The 21,917-nt window shown below is 39.2% G+C and overlaps 1 protein-coding gene across 1 annotated transcript in view; it reads left to right on the top strand.

The window, feature by feature from the left end:
• PHC3 (polyhomeotic homolog 3) overlaps positions 1–14,989 on the top strand; it is an 82,881-nt gene extending 67,892 nt beyond the window's left edge. The window contains 4 exon segments of the mRNA XM_042457492.1: positions 6,945–7,059; positions 8,133–8,283; positions 8,381–8,612; positions 12,050–14,989. Coding sequence (XP_042313426.1) covers positions 6,945–7,059; positions 8,133–8,283; positions 8,381–8,612; positions 12,050–12,204 — 653 coding nt within the window. The 3' untranslated portion in view covers positions 12,205–14,989.
• The last annotated feature ends 6,928 nt before the right edge of the window (positions 14,990–21,917 follow it).

Genomic DNA, 21,917 nt, shown 5'->3' with positions numbered 1-21,917 from the left:
CTGTGTCCTAAGATTTCAGATTCTGTTAGGAGAGAGTTTCCAAATAGCAGTTAGTCAAAAACAATGTTACTTGTAGATGTCAAATCTTATTTTATATTGCATGCTGTTAGATTATCATCCCAGTCTACATCAGATGGCATCCACAAAATACTGTGGTAACTGAGCATGCATCAGCTGTGTTCCTCAGTCTTCCTTGCTACATCAGTCAGCTGCATGTTATGGACTCATTGTTTTATGATGACTGTAATATCTGTGCTACAAACTCAGATTCCATTAAGTTCGGCTTGGTGAGGTGAGAACCAGATTGACACAGACATATGTCTTCCATTCTCTTCAGCCTGACAACAGTGAATTATGTTGATTATACAAGTGAATATTGCCATTTTAGCAGTTCATGGCTGGAATCCCAGATGAGATGGCAAATATAAACAAGGAATTTCCTTTTATATATTAAGCCAAGGTATATCTCTAGTGGTGCTTTTTACCTGTAAATAGCATTAATCTGGTTAAGCTGCAGCATCTTCTATTCTGTTAATACACATTTGTATTGAAGGTATGAGATCTAAACTATGTGAATAAATAAAACAGAGCTGAATTTCCAGCTGTGTACAGCTTCCATACAATGAAAAGATAGCATGTGAAATAATCCTTTCCTTGAGATAGGTGAAATAATCCTTTAAAAAACCTTTAAATTCTAAAAGCTATTCTCTAGGCAGTGTGTATTTATTTATTTTACACATTTATTCTACTCTTCAGATGAAGATGGCACCAAGATAGTAGAAAGCTATTTCCTGAGGTTTATGATCTATAATCTTGCAAACATGGCAGAGTTCAATAGAATGGCCACTATGTACCAGTTTAATTAACAGGGCAAAATAACTCCCAGTGACTATAATGAAAGAATTAAACAAATGCTTATGTTTCTTCCACTGAGATTTATATATATTTGTTTACTAAAATACTTACGTTCCATCCTGTATCTAAGGATTTCAAAGTGGTGTACATTGGGACCTAAACATATTTAATTTTGGATAGTCCTGCCTTTAACTCAAGCTCGACTCAGGCTTGATCCTTCCGAGGTTGCTAAAATGATTGTTGGGAGCAATTAGATTACAGTTGTAAACCACTTAGGGAGTGCTTAAGTGCACTGATAAGCAGTATAGAAATGTACTTGCTACTGCTGTTAACAAATGTATTCTTTGTTGTTGTGGTTGTTGTTAACGGTTCTTGAGTTGACCTCAACTCATGGAGATTCTGTGGATAAGACATCTCTAAGATTCCCTATCTTCTACTTCTCTGCTCAGGTCCTGCAGGCTCAGGTCCATGGTCTCCCTGGTTGCATTTAGTCATCTGACTTGTGGTCTTCCTCTCTTTCTGATGCCTTCCAGTTTTCATATGAAGCCTTTTCTAATGAGCTGTACCTTTTCACAGTGTGTCCAAAGTACAACCTCAGTTTAGTCACCTTGGCTTCCATGGACAATTTGGGCTTTTATCTGATCTAAGGCCTATTTCTTTGACTTTTGGGCCATCCACAATATCTTCAGCACTCTTCTCAAATACTACATCTGAAATGAATTGATTTTCTTCTTATCTATTTTCTTTACTGTCCAGCTGTCATATCCATACATAGTAATGGTGAATACAATGACTTGGACAATCCTAACTTTAGTATTCAGTGTTATGTCTTTGCACTTTAGGATCTTGTCTAGTTCTTTCATAGCTCCCCTTTCTATTCCTAGTCTTCTTCTGATTTCTTGACTGCAGTCTCCAGTTCAATCAGTGTTTGTTCCAAGATATGGGAATCAAAATTTAATTTGACATTGTCTAGGATGAATTCATGTAATTCTTCTATGGTCATTATTTTTGTTTTCTTAATATTCATCATTAAACCTGCCTGTATAAGCTCATTATAAGTCAAAGAAATGAGCAAGGCATGTTAAAGTACAATAGGCTTGTATCTGATATTGGGAGATCACTCCCCCATCTCATTAATATAGTTGACTAATATTGTATTAGTTTTCTTGCACTGATATCACATTTAGTAATGTGAACTACAGTACAGTCAGCCCTCCACATTCATGGGTTTAACATCCATGGATTCAACTGTTCATGAATTTTTTGCCACCACATCTACTGCTGAACTACACCATTTTTAATAGGAGCTTACTAGCCTCTTCTTGTTTGCAGTCTCTCTGCGAGCCCACCTCAGCCTGAGGTGGTGTAACAAGGCCATCCAGGGTGTGTGCTGTTGAGGCCCCATCTGTGTCAGTGCCATAGAGAAAGCCATGGTTTGCTGCATCCCAACCGTGCCAAAGCTCATTGTCTCATTCATTCTGGGTAAAAGTAGCACCGAGCACATGGAGTGTAAATAGGTGGAGCTCCTGGGCTGGGTGCTTACCTGCATTGCCAGCAATACCAGCAAAGACCATGCCAAGGCAGATTATAAGAGCAAGAAGGTTTTGTCATATGTTTAACCCAATCTCAGAAAGCAATTTTGGAGAAAACAGGCAGATGGGAACCTTGGCACTAGCTGATGGGAGCGAAGCCAGGAAAGGTGGAGGCTGCTTCCAGGAGTGAATATATAAGAGGGAGGAGCAGGTTTAAAGGGGGTTGATGCTTATTGTGTTCTGAGGGGTGAAGCACCATTGAAGCTAGGTTAAGCTGCTGTGAGGGGCAGTTAGAAAGGGTTTTAGGTACCCAAGAAGAGACGAAGAGTATTCTTAATTATATTGTTGTAGTGTCCTGCAGGAGACATAGTGTTTGTTGACTAGTGGAGTCACAGGTAACCAGAAGGGTTATAAGATAGAAAAGCTTGATAAAGGTTCTGTGAGAACTTAGTCTGTAAGGAAACATATATAAAGCTATAGAGAAACAATTACAAAGACAAGCTAAAGAAACTGTCAAACTGTGTAAATAAAGTATTTATACACCATATCAATTGTGAACACTATCCACTAAAAGAGATACTGTATTCAAGCTGACTTGTAAATAAATTTATTACTTTGTTTCAACAAGCAGCTGCCTTACATAATTTCAGAAACACATTAAAAACGCTACCAACATCGAGAAAAGTATTTTAGGTTTGGGACACATTAGATAGTGGGTGTGTGGATGTCAAAGAATAGTTGGTGCCAAGCTGAGGGGGAAATTTGAAACCCAGAGGGTTGGCATCTGAAGAGGATTATAGTGCAGGAGACACTTAAGAGAGTCCTGCGTTCGAACCTGACAGTGAAGAATTGATGAGATAGTGGCCGTCACCTTCACATAACCCAAAAGGTTCCAGGAAGCCTTAGAGGGGTCCATGGTTGGAAGCGATGGCGACTCTGTTGATGCCCTCACCGGTATCTGGAATACCGGTCTTTCAAGGGCTATATACAGTATCGCTCCTAAGCGCCCTCTCAGGCCCGCTTCCAAATGCAAGCCCTGGTATACGGAAGATCTCCGGGTAAGGAAGCGGGCACTGCGACGGCTAGAGTACCGTTGGCGGAAACACCTTTGCTTAGACGACAAGGCTCTCCTAGACCAACTGTTAGAGGACTACGGAGAGGCAATACGAGCAGCAAAGAATTCGTTCTATGGTGCTCGTATTGCGTCCGCAGAGTCGCGTCCGGCAGAGTTGTTCAGGGTGGTCAGGGAGCTAACTCAGCTCCCTCCCGCTCAGAATCAGATCCTTGAACCTACTAAGGCCTGCTGTGACTTATTTAACGACTTTTTTGCGGATAAAACATCTCGGATAAGCGAAGGTCTGAACGCCGACATTTTAGCAGAACCTAAGGTGGACTTTATTAAACTGGATCGGTTTGAGTCGGTGAGTACCGAGGATGTGGACAAGATCCTCGGAAGTGTTCGGAAGACAACCTGCTCTCTCGATCCCTGTCCCTCGTGGTTAGTGGCCCAGGGGGGATCGGCGGTAACAACTTTGTTACGCCAGATAGTTAATACATCTTTGAGGGATGGGCAATTTCCATCACAACTGAAATTGGCCATAGTAAAACCTATTCTAAAAAAAGCCCTCCCTCAACCCCCTGGTTCATAATAATTATCGGCCTGTTTCGCTGCTACCATTTTTGGGAAAGGTGATCGAGAGGGCGGTTGCAATCCAGCTTCAGGCGGTCTTGGATGAAACGGATTATCTGGACCCATTTCAAACTGGCTTCCGGGCGGGCTACGGGGTTGAGACGTCCATGGTCGCCTTGGTCGATGATCTCCGTCTGAGCGTCGACAGGGGAAGCGTGTCCCTGTTGGTGCTCTTGGACATCTCAGCGGCTTTCGATACCATAGACCATGGTATCCTTCTGGGACGCCTGGCAGAGGTGGGAATTGGGGGGCACTGCGCTCCAGTGGTTCCGGTCCTACCTCTCTGGGAGGTCCCAGATGGTCCAGCTGGGAGACGTGTGCTCCGACGAGCGGGCCCTTAAAACTGGGGTCCCTCAAGGAGCCATTCTGTCTCCCATGCTATTTAACATTTACATGAAACCGCTGGGAGAGATCATCCGGAGACATGGGGCGCGGGGTTATCAGTACTCTGATGACACCCAAATCATTTTCTCTATGTCTCTGACTGATGCAGTGACTGGGGATGGGGTCTCTCCTCTCGTGGCATGCCTGGAGTCAGTAATGGGCTGGATGAGGGAAAACCGACTCAAATTGAATCCAGAGAAAACGGAGGTACTAGTTATAGGTTCCCCTGGTCCAGGAATGGCGGTGGTTCCACCTGTCCTGAACGGGGTCACGCTCCCTGTGAAGGACTCCGTGCGCAGTCTGGGGGTGCTTCTTGACTCGTCGCTACACCTGACTGCTCAGGTGAACGCGACAGTCAAGAGCACCTGTTATCAGCTTCGGCTTATTCGCCAGCTGCGCCCATACCTGGCCCAGAGGGACCTAGAAACTGTTGTACATGCTCTGGTGACCTCGAGATTGGATTTCTGCAATGTACTCTACTTGGGGCAACCCTTATATCAAACTCGGAAGCTGCAAATGGTTCAGAACATGGCAGCCCGGCTGGTCACTGGTGCTCCCAGGACCAGCCATATAACACCGGTGTTGAAAGATCTCCATTGGTTGCCTATTCGCTTCCGGGCCCAATATAAGGCGTTGGTTATTACCTATAAAGCCCTAAATGGCTTGGGTCCAGGTTACCTAAAGGATCGCCTCTCCCCGTACATTCCGCCTCGCACCCTCAGGACATCTGGGCAGCAGCTACTGAAGGTGCCTGGGGCTAGATTGTCCTCCACCACAAGGAGGACATTTTCCACTGCTGCCCCAGCCCTTTGGAATACGCTGCCCACTGAGCTCCGCTCGACTACCACCCTGGCCCAATTCAGGAAGGATTTGAAGACCTTCCTGTTCCAACAGGCATTCCCCGATTAAAAATCCTGTGGGCCTCCCTCCTCTTTCGTGGCCAAGAGGAAGGGCTTTGGGGCTTTTAGCCTGTGTTTTTTATTATTGTTTATATGTGATGTATTTTGGATTTTATTGTATGTATTGTTGTTTTAAATTTTATACTGTAAGCCGCCCTGATCGAAGGAAGGTGCGGGATATAAATAAAAACTTTATTATTATTATTATTATTATAATTGGTGGCAGCAGTGGGATCAAAAAGACCTATAGTGCTGCAATCCAACAAAAGAAGTTGGATGGGTAAATGTCACTTCACAGCAATTTTTTTTCATTCTCTACAGAATAGTATTACTAAGCTGGAAGCCACTGCAAGGACCATCTATCTACTCCAGCTCACTGCCAGTGTGAACCTCTAACCCCTGTTTAAAAACCTCCAATTAATGACAGTCTACCACTTTCTAATGTAGTCTGTTGCATTCCCCAAAAGCTCATATTTTTCAGGAAGATTTTGCTAAAATTCATTTTAGTATTTTAAAGTCTGTTTCTTGCACTTAAAGAAGTGACAATGGGCTTGAAAATTCCTGGTGCAAGATCAGAAGTATTAGGAAGAACTAAGATAACCAGTTCCTTCTGTCTGTGGTTTACAGACCTATGGACAGCATTGTTAGCTTTGTAACAGAATATACACTTTGTATAAAAAGGATCCAGGTTCATTCCCTACTTTCTCCAGTTCTCTGCAAGTGAGAGTTGAAACTTTCTGGGCTAATTGCTTCACACTTAATTTGACTCTTCTTCATAGGTTCTATAAATTTTGCATAATAGTTTATGTACACTGGTTCCCCCCCCCCCAATTTGCTGAGGTAAAGGACCCCTGTGAATATTGAAAAATCACAAATAAAAAACACTTCTTTTTACCTGAGAGAAGTCTAGGAATCTCCAGGTTCTCCGGCACACTCTATGGTCAACGTCTGCCAGAAGTTTGAACATAGAACCATGCTGGACGACCTATAAATGCCTAGAGAAGTGTTTTCTCTAGGAACTTCTAGGTTCTCTGGCACAACTCTGTGGCCAACCTCTGGCAGAGTTGTGCTGGGGGAACCTAACAATTCCTAGAGAGAACATATTAATCAAAACTGCAACTAATCAAATCTTCAAAAGTCAAAACCGCAACTGTGGAGGGCCAACTGTATATAAATAAATTTACACAGTTTATTAGAGCTAGCATGGTGTAGTTAAGTATTGGATTATCCTGGAGCCCAGAGTTTGATTCTTCACTCAGCCATGGTAACCCACTGGGTGGCCTTGGGTGGGTCACACACTTTCAGCCCCAGAAAACCCCATGGTCGCCTTAGGCGTGATCGTTAAGCTGAAACAACCTGATTTCATTAAGCGGAAACAACTTGAATGCACACAGTAATAACAACAATATTAGGGTCATTAAATCCAGCTGTTCTTGGGAATGGATCTGGAATATTTTGACTGTATAAACACATCCTGATATTAGGTCATGATAGATTCTTTAGGAAGTATTTCATTTAAGAGATGAGAATTTTTTTAAAAAAACACTGTTCAAGTCACTGAATTTATATTGTTCTTTTCTTTAGAGGGACTAGATGAGATGGAAACTGATCTCCTCAAGTGTGAGTTCTGTGGGAAAATGGGCTATGCGAACAAGTTCCTGCGGTCAAAGCGGTTCTGCACCATGTCCTGTGCTAAGAGGTATTCTATTAATGAATTTCAGATTTTTAAAAAATATATTTTTAGGCCTATTCCTCTTTAAATATAGCACAGAATCTGAGAGCAAAATCCTGTGAACCAACAGTTTGATGACACTACATATTAGGATTCAGCATGCTATCTGACATGGAAAGCCACAGCTTGAAAGTAACAAATCCTAAAACCGCTTTGGACTTACAGAGGTACACTTATCATTCTTTAGATCCTGTCCAATAACTATTCTGTTGTTGTTGTTTTTACTCATATAATACAGTATTGTTATATCTATTCAGAGTCCTTAAAATGGTATCTTCTTTAAGATCTTAGGTTTTTAAAATATATCTAAAATTATTCAGTTCAATTTGATTGAATAAATGTAGGTAAATTTGATTATAGCTTTGACAGGTAATAGACTATCTTGAACTGTGTCACAGTTTCCTTAAATTATGAATATATACCAGTCTTCTCTAATCTCGTGCCCTCCAACCCCTACAATACTGACCTTCAGTTGTGCTAGCTGGCTGACAGTAATCAGAGTTTCAATCCAACATCTGGACAATACCAGGGGGGCAACAGGTTGGATGAGTCTGATATATATATAGCTATTTCAAGCATGTTACATTTTAAACTATGTGTTAAAAGAACTTTGACAAGTATTGGTTAGAAAAACCTCTGTTACATTTGTATCCTGCCTTTCTTCTAAGATGGTATTAAAGTGTTTCTTTTTTCCTTTACTATCCCTCCTAATGTTTAGGTGAAATCTCTTTTCATGGATGCAAGCTACAGGAAAAGAGATTCCACTAAACATTGGGAGGAACTTCCTGACAGTAAGAGCTGTTCAACAGTGGAACACACTCCCTCTGAAAATGGTGTAGTCTCCATCTTTGAAGGCTGGATGGCCATCTGTTGGGGACACTTTGATCACGTTTTCTTGTGTGGCAGAGGTTGGACTGGGTGGCCCTTGTGGTCTCTTCCAACTCTGTGATTCTATGATTCTTTCCTCAGTTCTTGTTTAGCTTTTGACATCTCATGTCTGTAAGCAGAGCTGAAATATTTTTATTTGTTTTTACCCTTAGGTACAATGTCAGTTGCAGTAAGAAATTTGGATTATATTCAGCAGACAAGAGCAGTCGTTGGAACCGGAACCCAGATAGTCAAAGCCTTGGGCGACGTGGGCGACGGCCAGGCAGTTGTGATGGAGCTCCTAGAGAACCCTTCCATAGACAGGTCTGTGGAATACCAACTGAATTCTCCATAATATCCTTTTGTTAGAATTGTAAAGGAAAAAGGTTATCCTGTGGTTTATCTGTACTGCATTTTCCAGCTTCCAATTACTTATCCATCTGCAGAAGAAGACTTGGCTTCTCAAGAAGATAGTGTGCCAGTTGCCATGACCACTCGCCTGCGAAGGCAAAGTGAAAGGGAAAGAGAACGTGAACTTAGGGATCTGAGAATTAGAAAGTCAGCAGAAAACATAGATTTGTTACCAGCTGTGCAATCTGACCCATCCATATGGACTGTTGAAGATGTTTGGGCCTTCATACACTCTTTGCCAGGTATGCAATTGGAAGTTATGTGAATTTGCTAAGAATGTTTGAGGGGCAGCATTACTATCTTGAGGTAAAAAGAGGAAGAAATAGATGAAAGCCCGTTTTAATGGTAGAGAAACAGAATGGTGTGACTGTTATGCTTATCTATTTGCATACTGTACTTTGCTTCCAGTGGTCGCTTTGGAATACTTTGAGAGCATTTATTTATTCTTGTGTCCATTCTTACATTAGGAATTCAATTTTTTCTGCAGATTTCCATTGTGACAAAAAGATAAAAATAACAAATTAAAACATCACAATTTAAAACAACAGCATAAAATTACTAGTCAGTCAAAGTAAAGCAAATGCCAGACAGAATGTAAGTAATTTTCAGAGGAAGAGCAGTTCATATTTAAAAGCCTGGGAAAATAAAAAGATCTTTGTCTCTTGTCAAAATGACAACATGATAGGCACCAGACAAGCCTCCCTATGGAGGCATTATATAGTCAGAGTGCCAGCAAGGAAACCCTTTCCCTTGTAGCCTAAGGTGGGGTACAGACCGCTAGAAAGAGGCGCCGGGGAGGTGCCTCTCTTTGCTGCGCAGCAGCGCCACAGCAACCAAATTGCGTGGCGCTGCTATGCAGCAAAAAAGGAGCACCCGGAAGTGGCTCCTTTTTGTGGCGCAGCCGTGACGTCACTATTACGCGCCTTGTCTGTGGGCACGCCGCAACTGCGGTGCCCTCGTCACATGCAAGGGTTGCTGGCTGGCCATGTGGGTGCTCCAGCCACCAGGCAACCCTCGCACGTGACGAGGGCCACAAAAGCCCATCTGTTCCAGGCCCATGTTTCCTAAGTAGCTGCTTGGTTTGCATGATTTATGTTTTTAAAAAATCTTCAGGTTTTTCTTACCTTAACACCTCCATTAAAACCTGTCTCATTGGACATTTTTTCAAGGGTAGCTGTGTTCACCATATAGTAAGGTACAGTGCACCCTTGCTAACCATGGGGGTCCATTTCGGATCACCCCATGGATAGTAAAAAATGTGGGACCTTAAGTCCTGTTCTTCTCAATTGGCACGCGCTCCCTTTGATGCTGCTACATGCACACATGCCCATTCAGAAAGCTGGGGCTTGCCATCCGCAAAAGCTCAAATCATGGCTGGCAAGCCCACTCTTGGCGCAGGCACACTGTACAATCTCCAAAATCCACAAAATAGTGGTACCTTTATTGGGCCAACCAAAATACACAAAAGTACATTTTGGTTGGCTCAGTAAAGGTACCACTATTTCGTGGATTTTGAATGTTATTGTACTTCATAGGATATTAGTGAGTGTTTTGTGATGTGAGAGAAGAGCTAATGTGTCAGACTCTTTTCCATTCAACCTTGGCTTCTTTTTGAACACTCCCAAGTCTCTCCTGCCTACTTGTGTTTTCACTAGATGGCAGAAAATGAGTCTGCTACAGCAGTACTTGGGTGCTGGAATAAAGACTTCATCCCATCTTCATCCCCGTAAAATTCTGGCTTGCAAAATTATGCAAGGTTTTCCTCTACACAGCATAAGAGCACAGAGGGATTATTCTTTGAGTGAAGGAAGCAGGACAAAATCATGTGACCAGAGCAAGAAGCTGAGGAGTTGCCATGTATTACTATTGTGGATACTGTGTTGCCTCTGTGAAGCAAGGCATAAGAAAGAATAAGCAATAATCCAAGAGTATGTTAGATGTGGCTGTGATGTGAGTATTGGACTACCATTCTGGGAACTAAGGTTTGAATCCCGGCTCGCCCATGGAAACCCACTGGGTGACCTTGGGCAAGTCACACACTCTCAGCCTCAGAGGATGACAAAGTCAAACCTTCTCTGAAGAAACTCATCAAGAAAACCCAATAATAGGCTCCCCTTAGGGTCGGCGTAAGTCAGAAACCACTTGAAGGCACACAACAACAACAACATGATAGGAACAGGAGATACAACTTTCTTGCACTTCTTGCTCCTTTGGATCTCTAGCCCTACTCAGAGGTATTAGAATGATAAAATTGGAAGAATCTCATGTGATATCAATTTCAGCCCTTCCTGCTCAGTGCATGATTGCAAGCTAAAGCATCCCCAGTTGGTAGCTGTCCAGCAGGACCATTCTGCATAGCTGGACATAGTTACACCTGCTGACTAGCCCTGCCCCTGCCAAAGCTTGAAAAAGGTTTTGGAATATAGATCCTCAGAACTCATGTTGGAATGGGATTGTGGGACTGGTACCCCAAAAAGAAAATTTTCTAAGCCATGCTCTGACATTCATGCAGTCAGCACAAATGCATATTGGGACACAGCTTTGAAGTGCAAAAGTTTATGCAGAAAAGGTTCCACATGATCTGGGAACCCCCTCACACTAGAGTTCCAGAGCAAAGGCTCTGTCCCTGAAAATGCTCATACCTTAAACTAGGGGTGAGAATCATGTAACCCCACAGATGTTCTTGGACAACCCGAGCCAGGATAGTTGATATGAGGAATACAGTTAGGAGTTGGGAGCCAATAATGGTAAATGCAGTCCACAGGCATCTGGAAAACCATTTGACATGCCTTGCTAGGGAGCATGACTAATTAACATGGACATCATTGGGGGAGGGGTATTTAACTTGTCTTTATTCCTCCTTTATGTACTGAATGATGCATTATGGCACTTTTGAACTTTTGGAACTGAGCAATACTTTCTGTCTCATCTGTAAGAGAATATTAGTATTTCCCAACCCAGGTAACAGAAGTACTCTTTTTTTAGAGCAGGCAGAGATTTGATGAACAGGCATGTACTATTTCAGGTGTATTATCAGTGTGTCTGCAGCAGAACTTGAAAGGTTAGCACTGCTGTTAATGTGTTAACATTAAATTGTTAAGGAAAATGAATCCTTTAATATTGAGCTGTTGAGGGAAAGTTAATTTAATTTAATCCATTCATCAAATTGCTCCATTATTTATTAATAAAAATCTGTCTGGTTATTTTTTTAAAATACTTTAATATTGCTAAAAATGGCGCTCTCTCCCTTCCCCCCCCCTCTTACACACACATCAAATTTCCAAGAAATTTAATGAGCTAAAATAATGGGAATTGATAATAATTGGTGTAAAACTTAAACCCTGTTGGCATGTCACAATTAAAATAGAAATTTTTAATTTTGTTGTTGAAACTTTTTAAACTTAATGAACTATTTCCACATTCTGTAATTATTTCCAACAAGTTGATATTTCTGCGGCAGTAGAAAGAAAGACCATTGTTCCACCAAGGGCTGAAAACCTAGAGAGAATGCTCCTTGCTACAATTAGGAATACAGCTAAAGATTTCAATTCAAGTCCAATTGAAATAAACATATTCCTCCTTTTCACACTTAAAATCATTAAGCCACACTTGAAAAATTCCTCGGTTTTTTTTAAAGTCACTGTTTCTTTTTAAAATAGTATTTGTTATTTCTTTGCAGGTTGTCAAGAAATTGCTGATGAATTTCGAGCCCAAGAGATTGATGGACAGGCTCTTCTCTTACTAAAAGAGGATCATCTTATGAGTGCAATGAATATTAAGCTAGGACCTGCCCTAAAAATCTGTGCACGGATCAATTCCTTGAAGGAATCGTAGTGGAAAACTAGGGCTTTAAAGCTCAGCTTCTGTCAGATGATAGACTTATAAAGTAATAAGCAAACATCTCAATATTTGATGTAATTATTACTGCTATGTTTTGCTAAGCATCTTTTCCCACATACAGACTATTGGAAGAGCACATTTAATGTAACCTTCCAAACCTTCCAGTAATTATCCAGCTTATCAGGAAGCATAAGCTGTGCTGGCAAATTATCGTAGTCAAATGCAGAGCAAGGTAGAGTAAGTGTAAAGCTCTATGAAGTCTATGTAATATGTTGTGGGTGGTGCTTATTCCAAAAAGCCAATTATTTACCATACAAAATTTAAGATTTTTTAGATAATATAACCTTGATTACCATTTTAAATTGTGTTTATATACACTTTTTCCTTTGTAGAAAGCTTTTTAAGAATATGGATTAACAGAAGAGTCCACAGAGTCTGTGGAAGTGTTGATTATGGTAAAATGCTATGCATTTAATTGTGCTCTTTCAGTTTCAATTGATCTTGAGTGTACAGGTTGAAGGGAATTTGCAACGGATCTCCCATTCTATCATAACCTTAAATCTCACCCACCGTGTTATTTCCTTTAAGTGCAGAAGATTATCCGTCAAAGCCGTCTGCTTTCAGATTCTTAGGTCCTCCTTATCAAAAAAAGCAGCACTCCCATGTATACAAACATGTTGAATGTGTTTTGTTTTTTTAATGGCAGCACGGAGGTGTCTTTGATAAATGAAGTTGCACAGTGAACATGATGAACATAATGGTAAAGCTGCTGGAAACTGGAATGGCATGTCATACTTTTTAAAGAATACCTACAAATATTTTATGCTGATTATTTTATGTTGCTATGCACAGAAGAGAGCATTGTGTTGTTACTCTTCTAGTTCTTCTTGCTGCTAGTTAACATAGATCAAAGGAATTAACACATACTTTTCCATCCACTCAAAAACAAATGAAAACTGTCATCCATGTTCTAGTGTGCAACTCCAAATCACTGAATAATTCTAAAGAACAAATTAGAGGAACAGTCATTTCTGGACCTTCTTTTCCTGCTATAGTTCTTGTTAACTCCCTTTATTAACCCCCTTCAGTAGATATTCTACTGGGTATTGCTAGGGACACTGTTCTTCACTTCATGTTTGGAATAAGTTCTTTTTGCAATGACAGTGATTTCAGCTCTTAATATTTTCTCATGGCTCAGTGTTACCTGCAAATGCTACGATGAAAATTACTTAAGCCAATTTCACCAAAGTATTAAGAAGTAGTATTCATATATTTTCAATATTTTAAAATTTTGCATTAGATACCTGGAAGCCCTGCTCATTGAGAAATTTTCCCAAGCAAAACATATGAAAGGTTCACAAGACCAAGGAATTTCAGTTCACTTCAATAAGTGTTTGTACAAAAGAAAAGCCCTGATTTTCACCACTGTGTGATTAAATGTGAATCTTCCACAAAAAGATATCTATATTAATTTCAGGCTTGTATACATTTCAATAATAATATTAAAATGGATTTCTTTCTTGGAAATGATTTACTAAATGATTACTAAACTTTTAGGCACTATAACTGTTATCCAGTTAATGTTCTGCTGATGAAATGTATCAGTGGAATGAGGATAGAAATATTTTTTGTTTTCCTCTTCCCTGAAGCAATCCCCCACATTCTTCCAAAATCTGCATCTTTTTATCTAAACGCTAAACATAAGAGTAGACAAAACAACATTGTGTTTCTTTGCTTTGAGTGAGGTCAGGTACAACCCAAAAAATGGGTTAAGAAAGATCAGTATTCTTTGTCAGCTTAACAACAGTGTCACAATTTTTACTAAATAGCACTCATGAATACAGAAAAGTTACCTAAATTTACTCATCTGTAACCATTCCGTATTCACAATCGCTACTAAATCCCAATTGTGTCACTATTGCCCAACCTACTTTACTAGGCATCAGCTGTATGGGGAGAAGGAGGTCCATTCTGCTGGTCATCAGAACACAGGTGAATGACATCTCATTCTGTGTTTTTTGTGGGAGGGGCGCAAGCCAGGAGAGGTAAGTTAGGGCCTAAACAGACAGCCCTAAAGGGGTGGCTTAATGCTGCCCCTTTGAATGCTGGGTTGGGGCCGTTGCAACCACATGCCACAACCCCAACCTAACTGTTTGCCGGTGCAAAAAGAAGCAGCAGAAAACCGCTCCTTTTTGAGCCAGCAAAGCACAAGCTTTTCCATCACCGCCTCAAGTTTACAGCGCTCCTGTGATGTGTGACGTCTAAATGCTGTGCCACCAGAGCACCGCAAAGCTGCCCTCTGTGCAGTCAGGCAGGAGGCTTCAGAGCAGCTTCCTGCCAGCTTAGGGGGATGCATCGTCTAAACAACATGCTCCCAAGCCATTGGGAAGCCGCCGCAAAGGGTCCATCTGTTTCACCCCTTAGTTATATAATGTGGACCTTAACATACTTTGGGGAGAGCCACCAAAGAAGTAAATAAATGAGCATCTGTGTAAATAATCAAGAATTAAAAGTTAGGTTAATTAAGTAGGTGATTAAGAATACTGATCAAGGTTTTTATTTCATTTATGCATTGGCACCTTTTTAAATTACAGGCTAAATCTCCCTTATCCCAAATTCCGAAATCCAAAAGATACCAAAATCGTCCACATTGGTGGCTCATCCCTTTGCTTTCTGATGGTTCAGTGTACACAAACTTTGTTTCATGCACAAAATTATTAAAAATATTGTGTATAAAATGACCTTCAGGTTATGTGTAGAAGGTGTATATGAAACATAAATTAATTTCATGTTGAGAGTTGGAGCTCATCTCCAAGATCTCATTATGTGTATTCAGCTATTCCAAAATCTAAAAATTCTGAAATCCAAAGTACTTCTGATCCCAGGCATTTCAGATAAGGGAGTCTCAACCTGTATTATTATTTAAGATATTATTGAATTAGCAAAAGTACTTAAGTATGCATAGTGCTGGATTATTATAATACTGAATTATTTTAATTTGGAATTTAAGGAGGCTTTTCAGAAAGGTTCATACTTTACCAACATGAAGTAACTTGGACCTAACAACTTTAAGGGGGAACGACCAAACAAGTAAGCATGGTAAATATGTGAGCATACTGTGCATGCAAGTAACTCAGAATTACAAAGTATTACCATCATCTTCTTATTTTTTTACTGTTGATATTTTCTTCCACATATTGGAGGTATGTGCTGTGGAATGTAAAGTCATCAAATTTTATGAACTAGTTTGTAGCCTAGCAAGTATTTGTGAGCTATCTGTTGGGGGGGGTGTGTGGTGGGGGAAGACAAATGAAGGTCAGTTTTGCCAAAGCACAACTGGAGGACTTTGAAATTAAGAGTATATTTTGCTACAGGGAGAGGGAATTAATTGTTGAGTCATATCTATATGAAATTAAACATAAAGTGTTAATTTAATCCCATTGAGAGACATTTGAGAGGTACCAAATGGGATGAGTTACATTTGAATTTTCATTAAATAAGTATGGAACTACGTAAATAATTTAAATCAAACATTTTAATTGAGTTGCACATCAGGCTAATTTTGTTTCATAAATAACTTTGTGAAATATCAGGACTTTAAACATCTGGGAATTGCAGCAATTTTCCATCTCTTGCAATTGCAAAGTGGAACATAAATTCATATTTATAACAGAATGATAAACATGATGTAATTTTTTCCAAATGCACATTACTTAACTACAAAATATATAGATGGTGATTTCCTGAAGAAGATTGTAGTGTTATTGTTATATAATGTTTTGGGACATTGACCTTTGAAGATGAAGACTAAAAGGATAAGAACAACTTTTCTGGCCAGAAGAATCTGTTGTTCCAATTTTCTTCCTCAAGAAACCAGTTTTGACAGAGTAGATCAATCAGACTGTAAGCAATTTCTGTAAGCAAAAATCAAGCATATTTAATATTCTAGCATGGTGCCCTGCTTGTCTGATATGACAACGATTTAGCAATACAGGTTGAGTATCCCTTATCAAAAAGTCTGAAATGCTCCATAATCAAAACATTTTTCATGAGTGGCTAAAATAGTGACACCTTTCCTTTCTGATGGTTCAGTGTATGCAGCCGTTGTTTTGTGCACAACATTATTAAAAAATATTGTGTATAAAATTACCTTCAGTCTACGTGCATAAAGTGTATATGAAACATAAATGAATTTTGTGTTTAGATTTGGTTCCCATCTCCAAGATACCTCATTATGTATACGCAAATATTCCAAAATCTGAAACCCATTTTGGATTAGGGATACTCAACCTTTAACCAAAAAAAAAACAAAAAACACAGTGCCAGGGAAGGCTTTTGAAGTAAACGTTTAGCCCAGCTATGAAGTAGCCCTCCCACCTTTCTCCTGGGCAGAAGCAGCCTGGTACTAGTTCCGGATGGCCACTATAACAATTGACTGATGGTAGATGAGGAAAAGCTGGACTTCCTGAAGAGAGAGTTTCTTCATCTTACAAAGACATACTTGATTTAGCCAAATGCCAGGGCCTTCTGCCTTTGGTATAAGTCTATGCCATCTCTGGGCAGTGAATTTAGAGTGTCCCAGAAAAAGAAGGAACCCCATTTTCTCCCTTCCTCAATTCCTACAGTTCAGTTGGCCTCTTGACAGTAGTATTGCTCCTCAGAGAGATTTGGTAGACACTATGGGTCCAGTCACACTTTAATTTTTTGCACTGAGATATTCGCATCTGTGAATCGATTCAAAATCAATTCACCATTCCCACGGCATTTAAATCAGGTCTGAATTTCCCATTTTCCACTGTTCCAGATCAAAATGGAGGCATCTCCATTTCCTGAACGGTGGGTGGCTTTGCTATTCAAATCGATCGGATAGTTTACTCACACTATTAGAGATGCAGATTGTTGTGGTTCTTTAAAAAAGAACCACTAAGAGGTTTGGTGCCAAATGCACTAGTTGAAATGGGCTTTTTTGTCCCCCCTCCCGCCCATAAACTGCACCGAGTAGAATCAGTGCTAGTCTGAACTACAGGGAAATAACCTGGTTTCCAAACCATATTCTTTCGCAGTGTGAAGTGGTCTTGGGTTGCTTCTCCCCTGTTAAGGAGTACAGTTTCATTGCAGATTCCTTTGCTGACTGTAGTAGCAATTGGGGAATGCAAGAAAGTAATTGCACAAGGCTTTTGAAAGTAAACTCCAGGGCTTGTGTAAGTACAGATAAACAGAGCACTAACAGTATTCTCTAGCATTTTTGTATTATCTTGTAGCCAATTCTCAGTTTACATTTTCTAATATATACAGATATAGCCACCACAGCACAAAATGTATGAGGAAAAGTAATGCATGTGTACTGGTGTTACCTTAGCTATAATCTGATGCTGTTTATGACCTGAGGCAGCTTCACAGCCAGTTCTCTAAATCAGTCCTTCTTTAAGCTATCCAATGTGAGGGACTGGCGCCCCCCCCCCCCCCCGCCCAATGTGCAAAGGGCTGGTATCATATTTATGCTCATTTACTGCAACTGTATCTTGCTTTTCTAAAAACCCAATATGGACTGGCAGCCAATAGTTTGTAGACTGGCATTGGTCTACAGACCATCACTTTCAGTAGAAGTGCTCTAAATGATTACAAATAACTGGTCATGGAGACAAAATATTACTGAATCTCTTTGCCAGCACCATAGTTAGCATGCAGCATATATACTGATTATAATCTAAAATTGAATATTTCAAAATTTTAGCCCTAGCATAATGTGTACATTAATACAGTCCTCCATTTAGTTGCATCATATGCTAATTTCAATTTCAGTTCCTTGTCTGTTTACTTTAAATCTAGAGTAAGAAACATAGAGTTCTCCAGATGATGTTGGATGGTCATCCCTACCTGGCAGAGCCAAGGTGAGGGATCATGGGAGTTGCAATACAGCAATATTTTACAGGTCCCGTGTTCTCTACCATTGCCTCTGCTTTGGCTGCTGCAACAGGGTTGGAAAGAGAAAGATGTATCATCAGTTCATGCAGCAGCTTTCCCTATTTGGTTTGGCCCCAGTAATGTGTTGAATCTGTCTTGTGAGCTAGCAACATCAGCAGACAGGCAGATCCTATATGAGGTTTTCAGGTATAGAATATATTGAATCACATGCTTAACATCCACAAAATAATTATCTGGAATGCTTCATGTTACACTAGATTATTGTCTTCTATATGCCCAGTTGTAGACAAATTAGAAAAGTCAAAAGCAATCAAATGTAGCACTAACCACCTCTATCTTTTCAGTATTATCTGCAATTTAATGGCTCAGGATGGCATTTGACTTTTAAAAAATTCAATATGGGCTAAAGAGCCCAGATTATATACAATTACAGTATAAAGGCAGAACAATGGAAATTATTGCTCCAAAAATATGTAATGTAATATCTGGGGACAGCAAGTATAAAGACATTATGTGGCCCTAAACACCTAATTTTCTTAAAATAAAATGAAGGGCATGAGAGAGTGAAGTGCTTTAGTGATAAGTCACGGTATTTGGATATCTTAATGGGATATTTGTGTTGCAGTGGCTTCATCAGGTTTAAAAGGACTTGTCCCATCAAGAGCATGTTATCCATGTGTATTTTTATTATTCCTTTTCTGCACATTAATTTGGTAGCAGCATAAGTTCCCTATCAAAAATGCAACAGGTGATAGTTTGTTGATATTTTGGTACCTCCATGGACTCTTGTGTTCAGCAATGGAGAAACCCAGAGTTTCAGAGCTGACCTCAATGCCTGCTAAAATAATCCTGGGGGTGAGGGGATGAAAATGTAATCAGACTTCTTAACAAAGCACTTGCACATGAGGAAGATAGCCTCAAAGTTTGTTCTGATTGCCATTTTCCATGATGTTGAAAACCACAAACAAATGTTATACCATGTCCAGAGTAGGGGATACAGCATTACCAGTTGGGTATTATGAAAATAAACTCTGGTGTTGATGGACATTGCTCCATGTCCATTTTTCAAGCACCATCATGCAAAAATAAATAAATAAATTTAAAATCCTTTGCATCTCCCTTACAGCATTTAAAGCTGAATAAACTAACAGGTGACATCATGATTCACTATCAACAGTGCTACACCTCTTCCCAAATGCCAGTAAAGGACTTACTCTCCTGAATGCCAAACCTGACACACTTTTTGTCAGAACATTTGGATGAAATGTTAATTTCCGCAAATATTCACAGCATTAAATCTTTCTCTAAATTGTTCTGTTTATAAGCGTTGCTGTTATCAGTGGTTTGTAGTGAAATCCAAGTGTATTACTGACTTGTAAAAATCATCCAAAGCTTTAAATTTCAGAAAATGATTTCTTAAAATTCTAAATTGTTCTTGTTGGCAGGAAAGTCCCCTATGTGTTCAAAGAGCCTGCCTTTTGTAGCACATTAGAGTCTCATATTGTAGAGTACTTTGGGCTTAAAATTTGTCATGCCCTAACAAGTAAAATAGCACAACACAGATTTGTTGCAAAGAGCTTATTTCAGTTCTTTCAGAACTTATTTAAGTGATCAGTCATTATAACCTATCCAAGTGAATAGTTCCCAGTATCTGTAACAACACCCAATTAACCTCACTGAGGATTTTTTGTCTTTGTTTAATATCAGAGCCTGGTTGGGAAAATGACATTAAACTGTTTCAGATACAACAGGACATAACTGGGTTTTAATGAAACCATTTCTAAGCACAAATATTGGCACACAAGGGGATGAGGGGAAGTGTGTGGGAGCTTAACAACGATAATTTATGATAAGCATTAATATTAAACCAAGATGATTGTGTCTAAATTAGGCCGTAGTAAACTCTGTGTGTGTGTGCACGCGCATGTGTGTGTGTATGAAATTAGTGCTGCTGGACAAAGCCAATTTCTTTTTAAATGGCAACTGTTATTTGTAATATGTATTTCCATTTACATACGTTTGGTTAACCTATGACTTTTAAAAATATCTATTACCAGAGTGATGTGTTTTTTCATATATATGTGATATTTTAGTAAGTTCTTTAGATAGGTATCAATTGAGGTTGACAAAAAACAGGTGTTCTCAAAATGATAAAAGGGTAGGGCTGGCCCTGTGGCCTTATACATTTTTAAAAGTATGTTCTCTTGGATTGTGTAAAATGCGCACTTATATTTTTCTTACCCTGTTCTCTTTTGATGAAACAATGGTGTTCCCATGCTACATGAACCAGCAAGGAGTGATGGCTAACAATGTAATCTTACCTTTATGTCCCCTTGTACTGTATTGCACTAGTTTTTTGAACTTGCTATTTAAGCACATAGTATTTAACTTCAATTTATTTGGTCCTAAGCTAACCTTCACCAATATCTCTGCAGCTGTGCACTTGCCTTTATCTAGGGTAATTTCTCCATCTTCTCTTTACTATCTCTGATACCAATAAAAAGAGAAGGGTTATGTTAGGAATCAGTAGATCTTTGCAAGGGTGAGAGACAACTGAACTTTGAATATATTTGCTTATAAACTAATGTAAGATTGATCTATAAAGATATCTGTGTATGTCTGTGTTTGTATCATGGGATGGTACTTGGATTTTCCTGAACAAGTTGTTTTAACAATATGTAGCAGCAATTTGGTAGTTGGATTGTTTCCAATGACAGTATTTAAAAAATACCCTCTCTCAATAAAACTGATGCCATTTTTACATTTTAAAAATATACCAATAAATTACATAGTGATTTAGCTAAAATTTGATCTATATGTATCCCTTTTATATAAAAAGCACTTTCATGTAACATAGCATGTGGATGACTTTTAGATTCTCATATTTGTTACAGTCTATAGAAGTGATGTAAAATTTGTCATTAACCTGTTCATTGATAATCTGATGATACAAATGAAGAATCAAAGCACCTTATACTATTGCTGCTTCAAATTGCTTGTAATTGCACCTTTTGTTATTCGCATTTTTTATTTGAGCGTTTTATGTGGTAATATTTGCTTCCTGTGGGATTACATATTTGACTTACAATCACATACATGGTTTATATTTCAACTTTACATTACAATTGTGAATACATTGCTTCAGAAATAAAAGCCACTTCCATTTGTCTACTTTGATCTTTTCACTTTTCTCACATTTGGGGAAGAGAGGGACAGCCTCTTCTACTTAATACTTTATTTTGTGTATGTGACACAACATGTGGTCTGGCACAGACCCACAGGAAGTTCATTATAAAACTAATCAGAACATTAAAAATATTTTTTAAAAAATACATATAACACAAATTTGTCTTGCTTTAGTCCTGCTTTAATCAATATTAGTTGTGACAAATTTCTCATTGTTTTCTGTGGGACTAAAATGTAACTAAGGATTAAATCATACACATTTCTCCCCTGGGAATAAACTCCATTGAATTTAGTCGGATTAACCTTTGTATTTTTTAACTGTATGCATGTTTATATGATGGCACTTTACTAATTAAAGCCTAAAGAAAACTAAAGAAATGCTAAGGCAAGCTTAATGTTCAACATTAAGAAAACAAAAATAATTACTACGTTAGATTTACATAAATTTAGCCTAGATGATGAGGAAATTGAAGTACTGTAGTTAAAAGATTTCCCTTGGATCACTAATGAGAATTGAAGTAGTTAAAAGATTTCCCTTGGATCACTGATGAGAATTGAAGTAGTTAAAAGATTTCCCTTGGATCACTGATGAGAAT

Source organism: Sceloporus undulatus, chromosome 3 (genome assembly GCF_019175285.1).
Source record: "Sceloporus undulatus isolate JIND9_A2432 ecotype Alabama chromosome 3, SceUnd_v1.1, whole genome shotgun sequence".
NCBI lineage: Eukaryota > Metazoa > Chordata > Lepidosauria > Squamata > Phrynosomatidae > Sceloporus > Sceloporus undulatus.
The sequence above is the reverse complement of the archived record's forward strand: the minus strand, read 5'-3'. Positions and strand labels throughout refer to the sequence as shown.